Below are 25,169 nucleotides of genomic sequence, written 5' to 3' on the forward strand. Positions count from 1 at the left end.
GTACAAACCTACACTGGCATGTTAAACACTGAACTACCATACTAGAGTAAAAACCTCCAGAGATAGATCATAAAATGTTTATTCTTTTCGAGAGCTGGAATTATTACTGTACACAATAACACGGATTGCATGCATGGTGCACTCAGAGTTATCAGGCTGATGTACTGACTTCCTATCATACAACTCTGACACTTGAACCATCCTAGTCGACACACCACAAAACTCACTAATATAATCAAACCTACCTGGAACAATGTGCCAGTGCAAAAGGACGGATAACACCAGTCTCCCGGTGCTCTCGTTAAAATTAGGTACTGCCAACACAGCATCCCATCCTGAATCAGACAGGAACTGGTCACCCTTCCTGTGCATAGCCCCAGTTCTGGGGCATTGAAATAACTAGAATTCAAAGGACGTTAAAACAGGGTGCTTGATTTTCTTTTCAAAATGCAAAACAGCTGTTCACACTAATCTTTTCTAAGCACTGGAAGTGCCATTCTTATATCCCCAACTCACAGATCTGCTTAAACAGATCTAGAATCTGCTAGCAACAAATTGCTGACACAAGTGTTCTGTTTTTATTTGATCAAGTAAGAATCGCATAATTGTCACATAGACGCTGTATCACCTGAACCAGCCAAAAGACCACTATGCAGCCAGGAAGCTGCACACTCAAACGTGGGTCGCCCGCAAAGGATAGGAATTTAGAGGCTCTTAGTGGGTCTCGTGCTTAAAAACGTCAATTGCCCAACCATGTGTCTACGTATTACAAGAATAAAATTCTAATGTGTGCCTACCACTAGGTCTGAAACCAATAAAGGCAAGTCAATCTTAGACATATGCCAGGCTTTCCCTCATAAATAACTGGTTAAAACGGTTTGCGTTTTGCCCGATATTTAGATAATCCGAATGGGGTGGAGGTGGCAGGGTCCAGTTATAAAATAATAAAAGAATTAAAAAAGCGGGAACAAGATACTGATAATGTACAAGCCTAAACTTGCATTACATGGAAAGGATCCAAAAACATCTATGGGCATAGAACCATAGCTCATGATTCCAGCACTATTCTTGCTTCGAGCGATGTTTATGTCAGAACCGAAATAGAAACACCACATCAACGTGCTGCGATTTTCTTTCACTTTTCACTCAACCCCACTTTACCCAGTGTCACGTTCGCTGAAGCGGTGTGGCTCCAGCAACCCCCCTCACTAATCAGTCAGGGACACAGAAGGATGCTTGATGCAACTATGTGAGGAATAAAAAATATTTTTAAATACCAATGTAAAAGGGAAAGGAAACTATGGACTAAAGACATGATCTCAGTAAGGCTGCACAGCTTAATGCTAGACAGGTTTTTAATGTGCATGTATGACCACCATGAGTAATTGCTCTTTGGTAGGCAGTTCTTACCCTCTCCAATTTGGTTTTAAGTACATTAGAGATTTTATCCAAGGTTCACAATGCAGGTATTTGAAAATTCACAACAATACAAAAACAATTCACGTGCAATATCCCCATATAGTTCGCTCTTTAGGGCGTGGAAACATCAATGAGTGGACTTTAACAGAGTTGGCACCTGTGGAAAATCTTCTTGCAGGAGCTCTTCTGGCATAAAGACAGCCTTGTATTTCTCATCAAACAGTTTCTCATTTTCCTCCGAATGCAAATCCTTGGCCGAGATAGTCTGAAGGTGGGCAGGAAGGTACTTGAACTCGTCATCGTTGACATCAAATTCTTTCATTTTGGAATGCAACACCCACCAGCGTCCCAAAAAGCCCACATCACACACCCGGCTGGGGAAGTCTAGCAGCCGGGGAGCAAGGTGCTTGCACTGGGCCTCATAGAGGTTACAGTCTTGGTCATAGGTGACCTCATACATGAGAGCAAAGAAGACCAGGCTCTGATAGCGCAGGCGGCCCTGGTTACGTAAAGTTACTAACCGCTGTACGTGGCCTTCAGAGCTCCCGTTCCGGGTCCAGGGTGAGAGGAGCAAGAGAGTACCAACCGCATCCAGGAGACTAGACTGAAAAGATATTTCACAGGGTGTCTTGTGGTTACAAATGCCTGCTCCGGTAAGGATGGAGAGATAGACTGCGGCTTTCCCAGGACGCTCTTTCATGCCCACTCCAATATCCCGACATGCCTCTGCATAATCGTGCATAAGGCTTTTAATCCAAATACCTGTGCGAGAGCAAGAAAAAAAACATCTTTTGAGCAAGATAAACACCTATACTAAACAGGAGTTAAATCAATAAGTGATAATCTGTTGCAATGTATATATTGTACTAAAAAAAAAGTATATAATAATTATACATACACACACAAATCCGTTACTTTAAAATTGGTCCAGTAGTCAGTCGCCCTCTTAAGAATATGAAAGCCAGCCCTGTCAAGACCCACCAGGTTTCGCCATTCTCCATTTTTGCAAGGAGATTAACACATCTTGTCACGCAACAACTAGTCTAAGAGGTAACATTTAGATATATCCCTTCTATTGACCCCTCCAAGACACCACAGGCTTACATACAAGATCCTATAGAACTCAGAACCTCTCCCTAACCACATTCTCGAAAACAGTTTAAGACAATCATCAGACTGTAGTGAGAACATGGCCCTCCACAGAGCTTTTTCCCCTTCCCTGGACAAAGCAGTTCTGGCAGTGCCTGGCTCCTCCTATCTGTTCTTTGGCTGCTTGTGACCTTTTCATGATCCCGACGCCCACCCAGCATAGTGTGTTTTTATGTACCCTCCTTGCATACGTTCTCCCACACACCCTGACCACTTGCTCATCACTCCGATCCCTTGACGCTTCTCCTGCATCCGTAATCCAACCTACCAACCCTGCCATACTATGCACGCTAACCTCTGTGACCTCCCCTGGCCTTTGACTAGCACCATTGCTACTAAACCCTATGCAAATCCCAACAGCATCGGACGCTCATGTTAGCAGTTTCCAGATGTTTTTGTGTGGCTGTAGCCCAGTACCTGGTGATTAACGTGTGACCCTCTCATCTGCCTCCAAACCCATCATATGGCCTAATCGATGTTGTTGACCCTTGTGCCCTCGAACCCTGGCCAAGCTCTGCTATCCTATTCAGGATTGTACCCACTAGGCTGAAACCCTTTAAATTCCCCACTAGTCTCTTCAATGCCAAGGCATCACCAACCTCAGACCCAGAGCCATTGACCAACTCGAGCAGCTTGATCCCGGCCATTACATTTTGCCACTCTGACCCTCTCCCTGTGACCTCACCAGAGTTTAACCATTGCCTATGACCTTACAAGCATCAGACTCTTCCAATTTTAATCACACTAAATACCAGTGAATAATTTCCTGAAACCCCAGTCGCCTCGGACTCTTCTCCTTAGAGCCTCATGGACATTGGAATCTTTCCTTACTGTGACGGCACTGATCTGTGAACATAAATATGAGAGTTCCTTTTCCCTAGAGGTGGGGGAGCCAAAATATTAACAGGGAGAGCCAAGCCACGGGTCTGGCTAGGCTCCAAGAGCCTGTGCACGAGGCAAACCCTGAAAAATGTTTGCCATATAAATTGTTTCCTTTTGTAGGATGCAGGAGTGTTTCCCCTTAGCCTGTTAGATGATATCACTGCATTGTGAAGCAATGATAGCTTTTAAAACAGAACTTATATATAGTCATGCCCCACACCCGCCCTGATGGCAATGCCATAAGTGAAATAAAAGGCAAGTCTATCATCATGTGTAACCTATTTGGTTAATGTTTTGTCTTTCATTCTTCGTACTTGAAGTGAGCGACAGACAGAAGCCACTTGAAAACTGGGCTCAATTTGGGTTTGAAGGTCTAAGAGGACCTTCACTTGAACCAGGCATCTGGCTTGGGCTTTTAGTGGCTCGCCCACTTCTACTTTCGCCCACGAGTGCGATTTAATCTAGCCACCTCTGTGTATGCTTGCAGGCCTCTGACCCATCTCCTATATTCCTGCCTGCCCCCAGGCTCCCCTCCCCACAGACCAACTCACAACCAGCTTCCAAACTTGTTCCATGGCTGTCGAGAAACCCCATGTTAAGAAGACAACTTTCAGCCAGTCATAGTTTTTTTTACCAACAAACAAAACTTTTCTAAAAAGACATTTTATTTAGATTATGTTTTAGAACATAAACGGTACATGCAGAGGCATTTTAACATGATATAATTAGACATTTACTGTAGTATCTCAAAAACACCTCTTCTTAAAACTCGCTCCTCATACAAGTGTTAAGTTGTTGGCAACTTGACTGTATTTGAATCTACTATGTTGTTAAGATATGTGACACCTATTGAGATCTTCCTTATCACGCCACCCATTTTACATGTGCAACTATTTACGTTTTTGTTGTTGTTTATGTACTGAAGTGGCCTAGTTATATGAAGAGTGTGAGAAAGTGGCTCTGTATATACTGTTCCCAAATAGGTACAGTGTGTACAGAGTCCTTAGAGGTTTGGCAGAGGCTAAAGTTAGATATAAAAAGGGGTAGCTTGGTCGAGCAGTAAGGCAGTATAAGAGGACAGTGTAAAGCATTTGTTGTACACACTCAGTCAGCAAATGGTCTCACACACTCAAGAACTGAACTCTAGGCCAATGGTCTGTATATAAAAGGTTGTTTTATTTTAGAACCAACAATAGGTATCAAAATATACTTTCTCAGAACGAGATGCCTTAGTTAAATACTTTTCAATAGGCAATAGTCTTTTGAATGCAACATTTACAGTTTGTTGCAATTGGCAACAAAATTCAAACATAATTATACATTGAGCTCAATGGGAAATTCTAAGTAAATGCAACTGATTACTTTTCTAACTCCAGGACTGGATCCTAGATTCAGTCCTGGGACCGTTCCTCGAAACAGGTGAGTAAATACGTTTTAGTTACTGTTGTGATTTTTAAGCAATATTTTGGTATTTTTAAAGTTGACAGAAACCCAATAACTGAACTCTAGGTCAATGGTTTGTATAAAAAAAAATATATGTTTGTTTTATTTTAGAACCACCAATAGGTATTAAAATGTACTTTCTCAGAATGAGAGGCTTTAAGTAAATACTTTTGCAATAGGCAATTGGCTTTTGTAGAAAGTTACAGGTTGTCACAATAGGCAACACAATTTTAAACACAATCATGCATTGAGTTCAATGGAAGTTTTAAGTTATTTACAATAGATTACTTTCAGGATTACTTTTGTAATTCCAGGACTGGATCCTAGATTCAGTCCTGGAACAGTTCTTAAAAACAAGTGATGAAAGTCGACTTAATTACTGTGATGATTTTTAGGCAATATTTTGCTATTTTAAAAGTTGACACTTAGAAAATATTTCATAGAAAACAGTCAATTATTCCATATGGAAGAAAATTCAACTTGCAGGTATAGTATGGTCTCGTTACTTTTGTAATCCAGTACTGGGTACCTAGACTCAGTACTGGGACCTCTATCTAAAACAGTTAAGTAATTACATTTTCACAGTTTGAACGATTTTTAAAGAATATTTGAAGTTTGCAAAAATCGACAGAAGAAATTTCACAGAAAAACAGTCAATGATTTCCTATGGAAGAAAATTGGGTTACTGGTAAGTACAGTTGTGAATATTTTTCAGGGTCAGTGCTGGGCACCACGATCCAGCACTGGGATCTCTCCTAATAGCAGGTGAGTATTTTCGTATTCGTTACTCTGCTGATTTTTGGTGAATATTTTAAGTTTTAGAAACTCCACACTTAGAAGAAATTTCAGAAGAAACCAGTCAATGTTACCCTATGGAGAAAATTGAGTTATTGGCTTTTGGGTAAGTACTCGACTGGCAGAGTTAAGGTTCTGGGCACAGACTCAGGGGTCTCCCAGGGTCAGGTAGGTACAGTTGTTACACCCTCAGCAGCGCAGGGGCAGCTGGGTGCAGAGTGAGTTAGGCCCAATGTTATCCTATGGGAGGCAGGGGGGCCTTGGTTGGTGGCTGCTGACTAGCAGGCCACGCGGCTGTGGGAGCTGGGCTCCTGGTCACTTGCTCAGGGCAAATGGGGAAGTAGATAGGTGTAGAGGTTACACTGCCAGGGCCACTCGGGCGGCTGGGTGCAGGGTACTTTTGAGCCTTCGGGCGCTCAATTGATTTCAATGGGAAAGCTCCTGGTTGGAAAAAGGCTGCAAGCTCGGGGACGAAGATTCTTCAGGTGCCACCACCACTTCGAGAGGTAAGTTGGGTAGTTGGAGGATAGGTATGTACCCAGGAGTTGGGCACAGGGCGCCGGGGTGCCTTTTGGTGTCGGGAAATCGTACCCTCTGTTGATCGCGGTTGGGGGGGTACCTGGTTCTGAGGCTGCAGGCGGCGTTAGGAGCGTCGAGGGAAGTCCTTGGGTGCCGGACTCGGGGTCAGAGTCGCCGGGGGGTCGTCCTCGTGGTCTTTGTTCACTCAGGCACAGGCCAGGCTTGGCGGGTGCAGAGTGTGCAGGGTTCGCGGTTCCGGGCTGATGCCAGGGATTAGAAGCTGATTTTGAGCAGAGCCTCTGCTCATGGGAGTCCCAGGTGCTTAGAGTCAAAACGTAGCCAAGTCCTCCGGGGTTTGTGAGGGTGCTGGCCACTAGAGGTGCCGGGTTGCAGCAGGAGCAGGTTCGACAGGTCGGTAGGGCAGGGGACAAAGCAGTTGGTGTCTTCCTCTTTTAAGCAGCTGCATGGCAGGTCTTCTTTCTTATTGCTCTTCTTTGTATTTTGGAATCTGGAATCAGGGGAAGGAATGTTCAGGGTGCCCCTAAATATTAGATTTAGGGTCGTTACAGGTAGGTGAAGGGCAGGGACCAATGGGTCCCTGTCCTGGGGTGGGTACACCCCCTATTCTGCCTCTCTCCTGTGGGAGGGGGGCAGTAGCCTAGTCCTGATTGGGTAGGGCCTTCCATCTTCAAGATGGCGAGCGCCCGGAGATGTGCTTCACCTCGCCTCCCCCACCTGAGGGGTGGGGTTGGCAGGCTGGCACATTCCAGTCCTTATTTGGGGTTTACGGCCAGGCTTCTCGCCAGAATAGGGGCTGCCAGTGGCCTGGGGAAGCTCACAGAGACGGCATGCCTTTGAAGCTTCCCCCTGCCCATCCTGGGGGAGGAGATCTAGCACCTCGCCCAGGATGTGCATTGTTGCAGGCCCAGGAGAGCAGGGTCCAGCAACATGTCTGCTGTGTGGCAGCCTAGGCAGCCTCCCAGACCAGACGTGGATTGTAGGTTAGGTTTCAGGGGGCATCTCTAAGATGCCCTCTGGGGTACTTGGTACATTAAATCCCACACTGGCATCAGTGCGGGTTTAATGTGCTGAGAAGTTTGACACCAAACTTCTCAGTCTTCAGTGTTGCCATTATGGTGCTGTGGAGTTTGTGTTTGACGAGCTCAGCACCATGTACTCTTAAATGGCAGCACTTCACTTACAGTGCCCAGGAATGGACCTGGGTACTGTAGGGGCACAGGGCTCATGCTCCTGTGCCCACACCACTGGCATAGGGCACCCAGCTAGAGGGGCGGCTGATGTATGCCAGGGCAGTGTAGGTGGTGGGCATGGCACACAGGGATGTGTGCCATGTCGACTCTTTGATTTGTCTTGTACCCAGACACTCAGCCTGCAAGGGCAGCGTGTGAGTGTGTTAGGGTACAGGGCCTCTAAGGGTGGCACAGTGAGTGCTGCAGCCCTTAGAGGCCTTCCCTGGCCACAAGGCCCTGGGTACCTATGGTACCATTTACCAGGGGCTGACATGTGGCCAGGGTTTGCCAATTTGGGTTTGAGGTTTTTAGGGAAGGAACATAGGCCCTGGGCACCTGATTGGCAGGAGTCCAAGGCACACTCAGTCAAAGTACATTCAGCAATTCAGCAAAAAGTGGGGGCATACCATGCAAGAAAGATGGTACTTTCTCACAAAGAGTCTTAATGCCATCAGCTGTGGGCACTATGATAATGGCCCAGTCACTTACCGGTAATCGTGGTTACGCCATGTCCAGGTCTACCCTGGTCAGAGTTCTTACGTCATGAATGAATGCTCCTGTGGACGGAGAAGTCACCAAGCCAAAAATTACCACTCGTTTCTCGTCGCTTCAGTATGGCCAACTTCCTTTAACTATCACACGATGAACATAACCAGCCTTGGCAATTAGAACGCTAATGGCGTTGTCAATGACAAAGTCTTTAAGCCAGGTGTTGTGGAGTTGAAATAGGTATGTTATATTGGAATTGTTTATTGTAGAATTATGTGGCATGGTGTGCAGTGGAAATATGTGAACAGCAATTATGCAGTAATGAGTACTGGAATTACGTGGAGTGGTATTGTGTAATGGCGTGGAGTGGAGTGGAATTATGTGATGTGGAGTGGAATGGTGTGGAGTGGAATGGAATGGTGTGGTGTTGAATTTTGTGGCACGATGTGGAATTCTGTGGTGCGGATTGGATATATGAGGTGTGTAGTGGAATTGTGGAGTGGAATTATATGGTTTGATGTGGAATTATGTGGTGTGGAATGGAAATGTGTAGAGTTGGACTGTGTGTTGTGGAACAACGTTGCGTTGAGTGAAATTATGTTGAGGGAATACTGTGGCATGGTATGGAGCGTTTTTATGTAGATTGTTGCTATGATACATAGAGTAGATTTAAGTGGGGTGTATTTATATGGTATTGAGTAGAGTGTAGTAATGTGTAGTTGAAAAATATAAATTCCATGAAATGAACCACTGGTGTCCAAATCTTCTACGCGTGTTACTGGAATTCCTTGCTAGAGCAGGGTTTTTTTTAGTTTTTTTTTTAAACTTCCAGTACACACTTTCATACCATTTTGCAGAATATCGAGACCAGTTGTAGAATGGTGTGCTGCACAAGGATGGAGCCTGCCCTCTTCAATCTTTGTGACATTGCCCTGTAAAGGGGCAAATGCTTAGCTGTACCCCTGGAGACTGATGTAACGCCTTGTTGTGAAAGGTGTGGGTGTTTCTTTCTGGTCTGGCGAGGCAAAGTGCAACTTGCGGCTGGAGAACCCTCATGGCCAGTGTTTTGATTGCGAGCTTGGCTTTACATGGAATGCTGGACAACAATTATGGCCTGCTTTTGTTGATTGCACGCCCTTGCCTACAGCCCGTAACAAAAATGGAACAGTAGGGAAGAGGCACATGCTCTGATGGAGTGAAGGTTGAAATGTGCTTCACGGACAGCAGTTCATGTGGTAGATTATTAAAACAAAACAAACTGAGCCACCACAGTTGACCAACAATCAGACAATTAGGGAAAAAATGGCTAATTGCAGGTTTAAACAAGACGACAGGAATGGCTCATTTATTTTAGTGCTCTGAAGCTACTGAAGAGCTTTACAAGAGCCCAAACAAAGGCCAAATCTTCAGAGCGTGTCAAGTTTCCCAAAGGCAGGCGTAGGTGTTGCTTGGCAACCCTTAGAGCAGCCAATCTAGAGAAGGAGGTGGGTTGGATTAACCAGCTCAGTGTCAACACTTGATATAGCACGTAATCCAGCGGATTCCGGTAGTCAAATAAATAAATAAGGCTCGTATCAATGCCATCAGCCCATGTAATAGGCAGGCCAGCCGGCACCTTCGCTGCCTGCTGATGGTAAATATATCCAAAGGGAAAAGAAATCTTCAAATTCTTGCATAATAATGCTCTTATGTCACAGTTAATTGTGCTTGCCAAAATCCAACTCCCGGCTCCTCAGTTCAGATCAAGTGGCTAACCACTCTGGATCACACTTGCACTGCCGTACCTAGTGGGAAAAACAGATGTCCGGTATAACACTTATATTGACCCAGTTAAGACCAGTTACTGCAGAAATAGGGGCTCTAAACAGTAGGAGCTGCAGCTACCATGTTTAGAGATGGGCAAGCAAACAGGCTGCGCAAAGCTTTAAGAGTGTTTGCAATGTAGATCATGCAAAACACGTAAAATAGGATAGGGTTTATAAAATATCTGAAGAGTGTATTTCTTCAACATGTTGAAACTCATTAATACGGCACGGCACTAAGGTGTACTTGTTCAAAGTGATCGTTTTAAAACTTTTTTTTTTTTAAGTGTGAAGAGCCCCTGTTATCAGAGGTTCAGGACAGGAGGAGAGAATGTAGTGTTAGGCTAGAGCTGCTGACTATAGAGCTGGGAAACCGGGTTCGAGTCTCGGCGTAACTTCCTGTATCTTGGGCAAATCACTTAATTTCTCTGTTCGCACAAAAACAAACATGTCCTTGGGTAAATTAACTGGCGCTCATGTAAAGCTCTCCAATAATACATTCATGTGGTGTTCGCATTATATATAAAGCTGCATTAAAAAAAAAAAAAAACAGGATAGAGAGAGTGAAAGGGTTTATAAAATACTCGAAGGGTGTATCTCTTTAACATGTGGAAACTTTGATATTAACATGGCACATTACAGCAAGGCAGTGAGAGGTACTTGCTCAAAGCGATAGCTTTTAAACATTTTTTTTTTTTTAAGTGCAAAAAGCCCTAGTAGTTGGAGTTGGAGGTGGAGGACAGGACGTGGCATTACAGCAAAGTTGCCCACTATGGAGCTGAGAAACTGGGTTCGAATTTCGGTGTCCGCACAACATCCTGTGATCTTGTGCACATCACTTCATCTCCCTGTTCCCTCAAAAATGAATAAGTCCTAGTGTTAAGCAACTGTCGCTCACGTAAAGCGCTCTAATAATACATTCGGTGGCGGTCGTGCTATGTAAAACTGCATTTAAAAAGGGGGGGAAAAAAAGACAGCGGACGGGGCGAGTGAACTGAAAACGCGAGCACTGCACGGAATGTTCCAAGACAAAAAAAAAAGTATCCCTGAAAACATTTCCTAGAATGGCTGCTGTGTATGAATAGTACTACTTGGCACCTGCTCTCTGGGAGGGCTAATGACGAGGAGAGGCACGACGCATGCATTCCATGTGCAAATGGGGAGAACGAATAGTGGAGCGATCATGGAGCCAGCAAATGGAAAGCCTATGGCCGGGTTGAAGCACACAAAGTACATATAACAGGTCTCTTTGAGACACCGCATGCATGCAGTCTAGAGCAGAGACCTAAAACGGAAGTCAGCCCACCTCACTTATTGCAATACCAAGCTTTACAGTATATAATCAAAACTGAAAACAAGTTGGGAGGGAAGGGATGGGAAACCTCAACTGTGACGAGGAAGACTTAGGCTTGGAATAATGAAGATTACCAGTAGGTAACCGGGCCACTAACTCCTTCTCCTCCACATTTCTTACATACTGAGTCGATATCCAAGCACTTCTGTCTGCTTTATAAACAACAACTGCTTATTTAACTGACTCAGAATGTTACTAACAAATATGTGAAAACAATGAAATTACAATATAAACAAGCATTATTAATCATATAAACCACAGCTATATCCCCAAATGCAGCTGACAATTTCAGTTGCAGTCAATAATGTTTCATGAATATGAAGGGAGGTGGAACAGGTAGCAGCGTTGCAGATGTCCAACATAGAGGCACACTTCAATGACACCCCGAAGGGAGCAATTCCTCTTGTTGACATCCCTTCTACCTGCTCCAACAATGTTTTCCTTTGTATTTTATAAGCTGAAATTGTAGTCTGTTTTAGCTATCTACTGAAAATAGACACTGACCACTTAATCTGTGTCCTGCAACTCCAAACATAACAGACAGAACATTGACTTTCCTAAATAACTATTCTGTGCAATTAGAACCCTTTTAACATCCAAGTGTACCTTGTTGGAAATTTGCCCTTGGTGCAGGGTCACCCCAAAATGTTTGCCTTTTTGCTGAATGCCATTTTTGCTGGCTAGAGAACGTGGTAAAATTGGTAAAGTTGTGACTGGCATATTTAACTTATCTATAAGTCCCTAGTATATGGTGCCATGGTGTACCCAGGGACTGGTAGTTAAATGTCACTTTTGGACTGCACCACCCATTACAAAGACAATGTAAGCATAATTGCAGACCTGCCACCAGTAGTCTGGCTGTGCAGGTTTTAACTGCAAGTTTGACATGTCAAACCCCTTTTGACAGGTCTAAACCTTCCTCTAAAATATGTATACGCCACCCCTAAGTAAACTGTATTGCCCATAAAGACAGGGTACATAGTGTTTAAAACTAGAACAGGTAAAGGTTTCAAGTTAAACATGTCTTAAGAGTGATAAGGTCCTCAAAGCTATTATCACAGAAGCACATTTGAATGTTCTATAGGGAAACACTGGGATGCAATATTAAATACTAGCCCTTTATCTCACGAATATGAATAGCTACAAAAACAAACAAATATTGTTAATAGTTGTTAAAAACCCAATTCATTGTTGAAGTCGGACTTGATCTAAATTTTTCAGAAAAGTAAATTTTAAAAAGTTACCTTAGCCCTGCCTGAAGTCCCTGGAAGCTAAATCTGCATTTTATTCTCCCACTTTGGCCACCTGGTAATTTGCATTCAAGCCTCGATAAGTCAGGGCAAGCTATTTTTAGGGACTACCAGCTCGGTCTGACAAGAGACTCCAGCTGACAAAGAAGAGGAGTTCTTTTAATTCAGATAGGAAAGGAGCAATAAAAATGCCTTTAAATCTGGTTACATATGATGTGCGTTCCAAGAGAGGTCGAATGTCAGTTTATATCTTCTTAGAAATTGCTCCTAATTTTATCCTAGAGATTGCGTTTACATTATAATCTAACTTTACAGTCACAAAAAGAAAAGTGAACTGTGACAATCATGCTGTGTGAAATAAAAGGCTACAGGATGTTAGTTTTTTCTAACACATTTAGATAGCTTGTGAATAACCAGCACAAAGATTTCAAAATATATTTCAGCAGTTGGGGAAACAACTTTTTATAATTCTGAAGAGTGATTGAAACAAAGATTTCGATTTGAATAGGATCAAAACAAATCAGAACATATTTGCTGAAACCCGATTTCCACACTATCATTAGTAAGTTATATAGTTTTATCAGTAAAACTGCATATCAGTGGGAAAGTTTGTGGCCATTTCAATGGAAATATGTGGTCTGTAAATGACCGTGCACCACCACATCAAGTGAGAGTTTTTACACATGAGCTGAAAAACATTCCTGTCCCCGCCCTGATGTCAATGCTATTACAAAACTAAGAGGCAAATCAGTTGCCATGTGTGCTCTATAAGTTAGCTAGATTTATATTATACATGGGGCAAAAAATTTAATCTATTAAATCAAAAGAGTTTTAATACAGCGGACATGCTTAACTCACATATTTGAGGGTTCTCTCATATTTTATATTGAAGAAAAAAGGTGACTCGATGAAATAGGGATGTGGAATTTAACAAAATATCAACTTGTCCACGGGGTAGGTTGCTTCATAAAGCTACATGTCCTGTAACAAAATCCACTTATCCTTTTGGTGCCATGTAGAGCGGTGAAAGATTATAGCAGCTTTCTCATAATATAGGAGCTACGATATAGCCTCTCTGATTATGCCTGGGCTCATACTATAGTAGTGTTTAAATACTTGCAATCCCCTTATGTTGCCACATTTCCACAGGTCTACATACTGAGGCTGAAGGTAGTGGTAATCAATAGTTCCAGGGTTAGCATGCCCTTTTGAGTCTGTGCAAACCTACTAACTTGCATGTTTTAAGGGTTTTCAACAACTCTTCTCTAATCTTTTCCCATACTGAGAAATGTTGGATATTTACTCATGGCAATGGCAGATGTAACCTTCCAGAGTTGGGAAAAAAAGTGTTTGGAGGGAAAGTGAACTTGCAAACACTCAGATTTTCGCATGAGCAAATCTACACATGCATATTTGCTCATGCTAAAATACATTTCACAAATATTTTCAAGGAATACTACCTCTTCTCCTACTTCTGTAAATTATTGATAATTCATGAAAGCTGTATAGTTGCACTTAATGCAAGGACATACCACGGGTGCACTTTTGAACTTTCTTTAATAATTGGGCCCCTAACTTGGTCTGGTGTTGACCATGACCTTTTGCGTTTATTAAAATATTCTCTCTCTCTCCCTCTACCTCTCTCCTGGGTTCACTGTGAGTGACAGCATTCTGCTCTTTCACAAGGAGCATATCGGCACACAAAGTAGTTTTGTTCAGTGCCAGTAACTACTGTGGCACAGTGTGCTTTTTGAGACCAAAAACAATTTTTGCTTTTGCCAATGTTTTAGAATGGCGAAGGCCCGGCAGCTCCCACACCAATGATGTTTTACAAAAACCATGCCAAAACAATTCACACATTGACAAAACTAAAAAGCTGAAAACCAATTTCCGACTTCCTGGCTTTGCCAATGCTTGTTTATTTTTGTTTCCCATAATCTTATTGAAACTGGTTACACTGATTTCCATTATGAATATTTTTGGGAAATACTAGCATGCATCAACACATGTTAAATGATGCTGCAAAGAAATGGTACCCGAAATTGTACATAAGTTTAGCAAAAAGTTTTTTTCCTGCTTTCATTTTTTTATGAACATTTTATTTTGAAAGCAAAGAATCATCACTATTTCTTTCAAGCTTCTGCAAATATTTGCATCAAATCAGGGAGCATTATACATAGCCTCATATTGCTCAACTTTGAAAACGTGTGTATACATTTTTATAGTGCTGTCAAAGCTTATAACATTTACTTAGAGCGCTCACCCTAATAATAAAGGCTTTCAATTAATGAACTATCAATATAAGTTTGAACAGCATTAACATATGGACAAAAATATTACCTTAACTACAGACAGTGCCCTGCCCTGATCCATAATGTGGTACTGCAAACTGGCAGCCAAAGGGTTTGTGCTGCAGGGGGTTGGGCCTACTTGTCCCAAGGACCAAATAGACATGAAAACGTGTTGCCCTTGACCCCAAACAATGTGTCCTGGGCGTCCCTGTGAAATAAAATATTTGCCTAGGATCACATAATTGGAGACCAGTTTTGGGGTGTAGCACATTACAGTTAGGTCAAGTAGATTTTTCAAGTCAATAGACCCACAGGTCTGTTAATTTTTGTATGATTTTTCGAGGCCTAGCTTTTAAATAGGTGTGAATGAGATGTGAACTAGCAACTAGGAGCAAAATAATAGGCTAACCTGATTGGGCAGAGATGACCCCTGTGAACTTGAAAGAAAATGCAAGAGGACGGGGGGGGAGGGGGTAACGTATCATGTCCTGCTTAAATGTTACATCCTGCTTGACAGGTGTGCTGGGACTGGTCACAGGCAAATGTTATTGGATACTTAAGCTGGGCCCTTCTGTTGTCTTCCCAGCCAGTCAGGCCCCAATCATGTAGGACCTCTTATGCCACTACAGTTCACAGCCCGTTTGACAGGTCTGCTAGGTTTATGACAGGTCTGCTAGGTTTATAGCAGACCTGCTGAAGCCCCCCCCCCCCCCGTCAGAATGCCAATGGTGAAATTTTTACATTAATATAGAGGGACACCTATACTATTGCATTACATTTGACATTACCAAGGAACAACCTTTAGTTACTAAATGTCACCTTCAAACAGCTGTAGTTAATATAACACTGGCAGTGGGAGGTGAGATCCCTTCACTGAGAATAGAACTAATAGGATTACCAAACTAGGCTGGACTGCTAACTGCAAGAGCTGTGGAAACCAGGGATGTTGCTTAAGTAAGGAACTACCAATATAAATGTAGCTTAGTCACCTCTATTCTTCTGTGACATACTCTGGATCATAGAAATTGGATGAAAGGAATATACCAGCTCTGAGAAACACTTGAATGACATGCCTCCGAGCAGGGAGAAAAGGTGCAGAAGCAAGGCAGCAGAGTATTCTGCTTTAACGCAAAAAGGTCTACCTCCTGCAGACAAAACTTCTTCACTAACTGCTGGAGCACACACTGCATCAATAACAAATTCTATTACAGGACTGGAGGCTTCGGATTATGCTTCTCTTTCTTTTATTTGCTACTCACAGCAGCCAATGAAAATCGTTTTGTATGCAAATAAAACTACATTTTCCATGATGCTCGTCCATACATCACATCCTGTATAGCCCCATAAGAGCCACAGTATCCTGTTTCTCCTCCTCTTTCTTTGCTGCTCAAGCAGAGAGTTAAGTGCTCAGAACGTTATGTTGTGATGTATGTCTTATTTGACTGTTGAATTATCTTTGACGATGTTGCAGTTATGTTTGCGCTTATATCGCGCTAGGTTGAATAATTGTGTTTAAGTGTGTGCGTTTTTGTGCTGGGGGCAATTTGTCTTCTGTTTTAAGTTGCCATATATTTCTCGATTTAGCGCTCGCTGGCGCTATAGTTATCAGCTTACCGGCATCTTGAGAGGCTCCCGCTGGGAGCAGCGTGATCTGTGGGGCGCTTCCGCTGAAGCATTGTACCTAATCACCTGGGCGGCCCTTCTGGCATGTTTTTCCTCCCCCGATGGCCTGCAGGCCCCTTTAGAGGTTCCCGCTGGGAGCGGCGTAATTGGTGATACGCTCCCGTCCGGAGCAGAGCTTTGGTATTTGCACTGGCGGCCAGTTCGGGCTTCGCGTCACTCCCTGCTGGCCGCTGAGTACCGCGCTGTTTTTTGTTTTCACGCGCATGGCTCAATTAAATCTTAAGCAGGCGCGCGCCGCCATTTATTATTTGAATGAGAGTACTGCGGGGCGTTCCCCGTCAGGAGCGGTGAATCTTTAACGCGGGTGGCCTGATCAGGCTTAATTGTACTTCCGCTGACTGCAAAATGCCGCGCTGCCCTCGGCAGCTTCCATTGACAGGGTTATACGCCACAGGTCCCCCTCAGGTTTACACGTTTAATGTTTGCATCGAGTCAATGTGGCCTAGGGGTAAGGCCTTTGCCTTCAATCCCAGAGGTTCGGGGTTCACATCCAGGTTCCCCGGGTTGTGTTTTTTTCATATGACAAAATTATATTTAAAATGTATTTTATATTAAAATTTGAATTCTTATTACAATTTAGGCTTGATATTTTCTCTGATTAATGTTGTCAGTCTTAATACTGCACTGGCTTGTGTGCACGTGATAGCGCTCTTGGTTTAGCCCGCCCGGGTTCAGATTAAAGTCACTCCCACAGGAGTGGAGATGTCGCGCTGATGATGCCTGCGACATAACTGATTGGGCCTGCGCTTGATCTTCATGGGAAGGACTTGGTACGGCCTAACACAGAATCATAACGCTCCCTCAAGAACTGAGATACTGCGCTGTCGTTTGCAGCATTCAAAATGAGTCACTGTGTGACAGTGGTTTATGTCTAGATTATTACTCAAAGGTTAGGTGTTTCAATGATTATGGTTTTCTGAATTAACATTACTCCTGTCACTTCCATAGGGTTGTTCTGATCACTGCGCGGTCTCGCGCCTTCTCCGCCAAAGGCTTTCCCTAGTAGCAGAGTGCGGTTATGGAGTCATAACGCTACGGTGTGCGTAACCCAATTGGGCTACATTTGGGCGATTTTGGTCTACGCACGTCGCACGCATCCCCTGTTTGCTTCAAGGTTCCCAGTGGCTCGTGCCTTACATGAGCAGATTTTTTTGTACGCCTTCCAGGCTGTAACAATAGGCTGGCCCTTGGAGTGCGCACACGCTCCTGATATGTCACCATGACTCGGACGCCGGTGGGGCTGGAATAATTTGACTACAGCTTTGCTGAGGAGCCGATACATTATTATTTTTCATTTCTCGTGTGCACAGGGTTGGCTCCCTTTCTACTCCTCCGTTACGCTGTGCTTGGCACTACAATATTGAATACGGACAGCCAATGGCAACACATGGGTGAGATATATAAGGAGGATGTGATCTATTCGAACGGAGCGCAAAAGTCTCCTGAAATAATTCTGTTGACGCTCAGGTTCTACACGTCCTGGAGTAGGTCAACCGGGCTCCAGATGTACCAGTCCCTAGCTCGGGGAAGCAAGGCTTGTTTGACGCCCATCATTCTTGAGTCACATTTCCTTGGGCATATTTTTCCCTACCTCACTCAACATGATGAATATTGGGGAATCCGCGCGCGCGCGACGGGACTTAAAAAAAGGGCACAATAGTTTATAGTTCGGGAACTGCGGCCGGATACACTGGTTACGGTGGAAGAGTCGTCCTGCGTCAAAGCCGGTCTCCTTTACTTGCTAGTTGTAAAAGAAATCACAGAAACGGTTTCCCGTAACTGACAGGATGCCGGGACAAACTCATGCTCTTGGCAGAACACAAGCAGCGATGGACAACTTTGACGTCCTGACTGCGCTGGCCCTTGGCGACGGATCCCCTCTGGGACAGCTTAGTTACTGGTCGCATCTCTGATAGGTAGACATATTTAACCTTTGGTTACACCCTCTGGAATTAGGAGGGTCTTTCACGAGGCCAGTCCTTTGTGGACCGTTTAGGGATTTCTGTTTGTTTTAGCAATTCTTTTCCCACCATGTTCCACAAATTTCTACCGTATGGCTTTCAGGAGGGCATCTCGTGGCCACCATTTTTCCTTCCCGTCATTCGCGGCTGTTCCGATGACGGATCAGAGGGTTAATTATATATTTTCCTCCAACTCTCTAACTAGGTGATTGTTCCCTCAAGGGATGTCAGATTTCCTCTTCGGATTCCAATTGGCCCTCGGGGTTACAATTTGTAATGGCCTGTTTCGGCTAGTCACTTCGATACACTTGTGTCGATTGGCTTAGATTTTTTTCCAGAGTTATCTCATTCCTCACAGATCAGCTATGTCTTACACGCTCCAAATTAGGGAGCTCCAAAGGGGCCCATTCTGAGGTTATCCATGCAGAGGGTTCCATTTCGGGCGGTTGCCGGAGTAGTGGTCCGCTTAGCATCGTCTGTCAAACTGTTTTTCCTGCCCTCCAGTCATTTCGGGTCTTTTTCCACATAGGTCTCTTAAAGAGCTATGGTTCAGTGGCAAGTCTTGTGCCTTTGGTAGCAAAGGCTCTCACAGGATAGGGGTTCAAATCCTGCCAAAGCTCTCAACGTATCCTAGTCGGTGGGACTGAACTAGGTTTCCCTCAGTTTCATCCACATTTCAGAGAAGGGGACGCAAATTTGCATTGATTAGCGGAAGCGATCTTTGCAACTCTCGCATGGAAGTCTCCATTTTGTTTTCCAGTACTCCTTGAGTCGGCGGCGTCCTGCTCAGGGTCCTCCGTGACCCTTTACAACATTCCATCTCATGCAGAGGCGCTCATGGTGAATTGGGGCAGTGGTCCTTTATGATATACCAAGGAACTGTAGATCAAAGGTTAGTCTTGCGCCTTTTGATGGCACAGGGTCAGGGTTCGAAACATGTCAATGCTGTACATTCAGTTTCCCCAGGTGGTATATTTTTCAAACAATGTTTTTTGTTATGATATACGTTTTTCGGACACGCTGTTGGCGTTCATGTAACAACCCTGGGTCCTTCCACGCAAACACAATATTTTTTCGACGTTGGAAGATGGTGTTTGTTGGTACGTACACGTCGTGTCATCTCCGTGAGGGCTGATTTTCCTACTTTGTGTATGTTTTATCAGGTGATGTAATTTGGATTTGCGTGGCGTTCACTTTGCAGCGGCCATTTCGGCCATTTATGCAGGTCATTTTTAGATACAGGCAAGTTGGTGGGCTTGCGCCGTTTTTTTCTGGGAGTTTTTGAAAGGTAATGGGTAGCATAAACACACAGACCAGAATAATCCTCTCTGTAGGAGGTTCTCTCGTTTTTTCTTCTTTGAAAAGTGGCCAACTAATAATATGTCGACAAGGAATAGACTATCGTCAGGCTGTGTCACGAGGCCTTCTACCTTTCGGTGTTCCGACGACGGGACAGGCCCACGATTTTACAGGTACACTATCTACTCCAGGAAGTTTCATTATAATTAATGTCAGAATTACATCTGGTCAAGGTCTGTTCACATTACGTTTTCCAAATAATGAGAATTATGTGTGGTTTCCATGCCTTAAGGCTTACAAGGGAGGTTACTCGGTGTTTACTACCTGAGGTTGTGATATAATTGTTGTGATATAACGGTTGATTACATTACAGAACCTCTACATATGTGTCTGCGCCTATTATAGCCGGTGGTTGATGGCAGTTATGCCAGAATACGGTATCCATAACCAAGTGTTTGAGACAGTCTGATCGTGGGGCCATATCTCTCAATATTGTTTTCTGATTTCCATAGTGCAGGATATTTCAAGATCTACTGATTGATTTTCTCAGTCTATTATAAACCGGTGGGTGATATGACTGTAGTTGTGTTGGATAAGCGTTAAACTAGCATAATCCGAAGCCTCCGGTCCTGTAATAGAATAAACAATTTGCTAGCATTCGCGCCAATAATTTTCAATTCTATTAAGGACACGGAGGCGAGGATAATCCCACCCGGTTTTATTAAAATATTGGTAATAATTACCCACCCGCATGTACTTGATATTCTGTATAAGCATAAGTTACGGGTTTTCCCGGTCTCATTCCTTTCAGGTTCTGGGAAAGAAGACGGAGCAGGTGTACTTCTGGTTTAGAAGAAGTAAAATTCCAGTTTGGATATGGTTCTTCCACGTTGGAGGATGATTGTTGGACTCATATTCCTTATTTTGGACTGAAAGTATTAATGTTATTGATTGTTAAGGTTCGAGCAAAGAAAGAGGAGAAACAGGATACTGTGGCTCTTTTGGGGCTATACAGGATGTGATGTATGGACGAGCATCATGGGAAATGTAGTTTTATTTGCATACAAAACGATTTTCATTGGCTGCTGTGAGTAGCAAATAAAAGAAAGAAGCATAATCCTCGCATCTGTGTCCTTAATAGAATTGAAAATTCTTGGCGCGAATGCTAGCAAATTTTTTATTCATCAGAGGCAAAACTCTGATCAGTCGGTCTGCTGACCAATTCTCATTACCTGGCAAAAAACACTGCCCTTACAGATTGGAAATTGAGCTACACACACAGCTAGTCTCATGTGCCAATACAGTAAGTGGCTGAAAATGGACAACAGCCTTGATGAATGATGTAACTGATGTAACTCATCACCACGGTTTTGTTTTTTTTGAATATGGAGATTTAACAGCTTTGGGGCAAATCTCAAGGGTGCCAGATGAACAGCTTTTAGTTGCTTCCAACTGGATAATCTGCGTTGTGACCAAACCATGTTCTCCCTATGGAGGTTTCTTGCAGAGTGGCACCCCACCCCAACCTGCTGGCATCTATTGTGACTATTTTGGTTAGGACCACATAAGAGATCCATGTGATAGGTGTGCTTCTTTCAATCACCACTGTAGTGTCTGCAATATTTTTAGATTCACTTGCACCTCCTGCTCATACTTTTCACCCCTGGGTCCCAAGTGTCTTACCAGGGGATACATTATGTACCCTGCACGAAGAAAAATGGTTAAAGTGGATACCATTAGTTCCTGTATCCACAACCATTCCTTGGCTGACAGTGCTTTGCAAGCCAGCAGGGATGATAGTTCCTTGATCAAATTATGTTCTATTCCTTGTGGCAGAAACACCCGTCCCACACCTGTCTTGAAACTGGTTCCAGTGAACTGAAGATCTTGAGTTAGATGGTACTTTGCATGGTCTAACAATCTGTGTTGTTTACCCACATTTCATAATTCTTCCACGTTCTGTTGAGCCTTGAGAAAAAAACTACAAATAAGCTATTCATCCAAATAAGGAAAAAAGTGAATTCTCCTGGAATATACTACCGGTATAAAAAGAGGCTAATTCCTTTGTGAATACCCTTGGAGAAGATATATGGCCAAACAGAAGTACCTGAAAGTGAAAATGTTCTCCCTGGACACAAAAGCGTGCATATCTTTGAGATGCTGGTTGAATTGCCACATGAAGATCGTTTTGAGTACATCCAAGGATGCTAGAAAAGCTCCCTTCTGATAAACTTCAGAATTGCTTGAAGTGTCAGCATCTTGAGCCTCACCTTTGGAAAGTACAGATTTACTGTCTTTAGATCTACTACTGGCCTGAAATCCCAGCTGTTTCTTTACTATAACAGAATGAAGTACACCTCTCTATCCCCTCTGATGGAATGGGACAGATACTATTGATTTCCTCTGGAGTAACTTTAGGATCCCATCTAGTAAATCCTACCTTTTCAGAGAATTGGCTGGGAGAGGAGTACACTTAAAAAACCTGAGTGTACAGTTTGGAAAACTGTTTGGAATCCATTCTGAATTATCTGCAATACCCATTGAGCTGTGATTGAATTTTCCTGCTGATCACAAAAGTAGTTCAGTCTGCCCCACACTGGATCCTATTTTGATGCTGTAGCATAATGATGCTTTTGATGATGATGGTCACTAACCTGTTGAGACTGGGCTTTACCTGAAGGAGGGAAACCCAGGCCACAACCCCTTCCACATAAGGTTCTGGGTCGTAGTTCTGGATTGATAAGTGGGCCAAACACACTGTAGTTTCCAAAAATCTTACTCTAATTGGCACCATACCGCAGTTCTGTACCCAAATGAGAGTGGTGATCTGTGACCTTGTGTTGCTCAAAATAGTTCACATGCATCCACTAAACCAGGATCTCTTATGCTATTGTATTAGTTATGGTATCGCTAAAGCACATTCTCTTGCCAGCTGCAAACGTAAATATAACCAATGGTATTACTTACCTGATGACCATACCTGCGCGAGAACAAAAGTACAGGAATTGAGACGAAATGACTTTATGATAATCATCTGATAGTTCCAGTAAATTGGTCATATTGGAGGAGTGGGGAACAAGTGTTTTTGTGCCTTTGTGACATTTTCTAGCCACAGCTGCATTCGCTCGTGACACAAGGACTGTGGCCAGGAAGATGGATGAGGAGGTAATGTTGGTGCTCCTGATGTGAATTCTAATAGTAACCCCCAGATTCTGTCAAAAATAATGTTTTCCCTTCAAATTGCTCAATAATCTTCTCAAACCCAAATATATTCTATTTTCTCTGTGCCCTTATTTATCCAGTTAATCGTTAGGGGCATTTTCAATGCAACTAACACTTTCAGTTAATATAACTAGCCCTCTTATTGACAGCTTGAAGTCTCGACAGGTTTGGCCCTATCATAATCGCTGGCTTCTCCGGTATAGGTAAATCCAGCAATGCTCTAATCGCACAAAGGACCTCTTTACAGATAAAAAAGCAGTTAGTTTAGAGCATAGACATCAGATATGTATCAAGTCACCTCAACAATCACATCCAGGAATCTTGATAATGAACAGTAATTTTGATGAGCTGTAATGGTACTTATACATTAGATTATAGTGGTCTCTGTTTTGAATACAGTAACTTTATTTCCCAATGTCCACTTGATATCACACTAAATAGGAAGCAAACAAAGCGAAGCCCATTGGAAAATGTGATTTCACGTTGTAGGTTCCAGTATTTTAAGTGCTGACAGCCCGGGACAACTTAAATTCACATTCACAACATAAGGCTTGGGACAACAGGCAGGTTCATATCACTTGTTCTGACCGATACTGTTGAATGTGACGCCGCCACTTTGCTTGCCACAGGAACGCGACCCCATCAGCTCGAATGATACGTAAAAAAGAAGTCCCTGCTTTCAACTGAGTTCAGTGCCAGTAGAGCTCTCAATGTTTCCATGTTCATGTGTAAGTAGCGCATCCAGTCTATTTATTTTGTTCTTAACTATCTGATATTTGCAGCTCCATTATGAAGCTAGAACTACAGGTCCCGAAATGCAAAGGAAAAAGCTGGAACTGATAAGGTGCTCAAATATTGACCTTGGCAAATTGAAAGCTCTGTACAACTACCCCCTGATGCTTCCCGTATGCATGCGCTAATCGCCGACCTCTCTCTTGCGGCCTCCTGAACTTACTCCTGATATGAGCTCTGACCATATTTTCAACAATACCCCTTTGTCTCACCTATCCTCTCCAACCTCTTCTTTTTGGGTGGCGCTACAACCTCTCCTGCTCCAGGCTCGGTCACAACCTTGGCGACACTGGAGCATGCTCTCCGACCGGCAACCCGCAGCCACAGGAACCCCGCCATGATCTGGATGGAGACGGACGGCTTTAGTGCCTGACTTCCGGTTTACGACTTCCCACATCCGAGACACAGCCTTATTTCCGGACTACAAATCCTCTTTCTTGCAGAGTTTGACTAGAATAAAACCTTTTGGAACCTTCCGAGCCACCGTCCTTGTATTCGGACGAAAATCTGCTATGCTCTCTCCGATTCCTGGACGATACCATCCGACCGGCGGGAGGAGTCTGACATCGGCCATGCCCCTTAATTCTGTGCGCAGGTGACTGACGTGACGTGGCGCGTGATAGGCGAAAGCAGGTAAAACACTGAGAGGGGTATTTAATTGGGGGCTTCCGTAGGAAAATCTTTACAAGGAGACCGTGGGAGAGATATTACTATGGGCGGTACACCGAGAATAACCACTTCTTGGTTCAGCAGCGTTAAGTGTAGGAGCACCAATCAAATATGTATAATAGTATACATTTCTCCCAGAATGAACGTTTTCTGGAGCAGACCATCTATGAGCCGTTTAGGTATCAGCCCATACGTTACTAGTAAAGTTTTTAGAAGGCTCTGAATCTCTAGGTACATACCTTTTCATTCTTGGGGTTGGGCACATCAGAATTCATTTTGGGAGTTGTGCGTTCATTTAAAAAAACAAAAAAAACAAAAGGACTAAACCATAATGACATTGCGAAAGGGCAGTACATCCTTGTGCTTTTGAGTCCTCGGAGTCATCTAATAACTTTAAATAATAGGGTTGCAAGATTTCTCGTAGAAAGTCCACCCATGTGTTCATATTTTGTACTTCTGGAAGGTCCAGAAGTTAGCAAATGAATATGATTTTGAATACCACCCCCCCACATAATAGTAATGTATTGATTCAGATCTCAACTGAGATTGACAAGGTTTACAAAAAGAATTTAAAAACTGTTAATATACAATTCACAGCTCTACAAGTACTCCGTTCTCTAAAAAAAATATTTGGAAGAATTAAAAAAGGTTATAAACACACAAATTAATTTGGCGGGGAGTTTACCAATGTCAACAATTCATAAAGTTTAGACATTTTGTATTTGATATACAAGGGTTTAAAAAAATGATTCCTAGCATCCACCACTGCCGGGTGCGGACACAAGCTCCCACGTTTTTTTTTAGAATTAATTGTCCATTCTGCCTTTTGTTTTACAAAATATTTAGGGATGGATTGGGCAGCTCTAAACATGCTTTTTGAAGTGATTTATTCAAGTATTT

General features: G+C 43.3%; 2 protein-coding genes across 3 annotated transcripts in view; one reads left to right on the forward strand and one right to left on the reverse strand.

Moving 5' to 3' along the window:
- Positions 1-1,314: 1,314 nt before the first annotated feature.
- TIMM29 (translocase of inner mitochondrial membrane 29) lies at positions 1,315-24,179 on the reverse strand. The gene is made up of 2 exons (XM_085600658.1): positions 23,813-24,179; positions 1,315-2,181 (listed from the first exon to the last, which is right to left on the reverse strand). Exons 1-2 carry the CDS (start codon positions 23,937-23,939, stop codon positions 1,547-1,549), a joined length of 762 nt encoding a protein of 253 aa, XP_085456784.1. The 5' UTR covers positions 23,940-24,179; the 3' UTR covers positions 1,315-1,546.
- Positions 24,040-25,169, forward strand: part of YIPF2 (Yip1 domain family member 2) — a 76,072-nt gene continuing 74,942 nt past the window's right edge. Inside the window, exon 1 of one of the 2 annotated variants that reach the window (XM_085600656.1) lies at positions 24,040-24,233. The gene's annotated coding sequence lies outside the window, so the exon portion shown is untranslated. The remainder of the gene's footprint in view (positions 24,234-25,169) is intronic. The other variant, XM_085600657.1, reaches the window with a different exon arrangement.

The sequence above is a fragment of the Triturus cristatus genome, chromosome 4_2 (genome assembly GCF_964204655.1).
Source record: "Triturus cristatus chromosome 4_2, aTriCri1.1, whole genome shotgun sequence".
Taxonomy (NCBI): domain Eukaryota; kingdom Metazoa; phylum Chordata; class Amphibia; order Caudata; family Salamandridae; genus Triturus; species Triturus cristatus.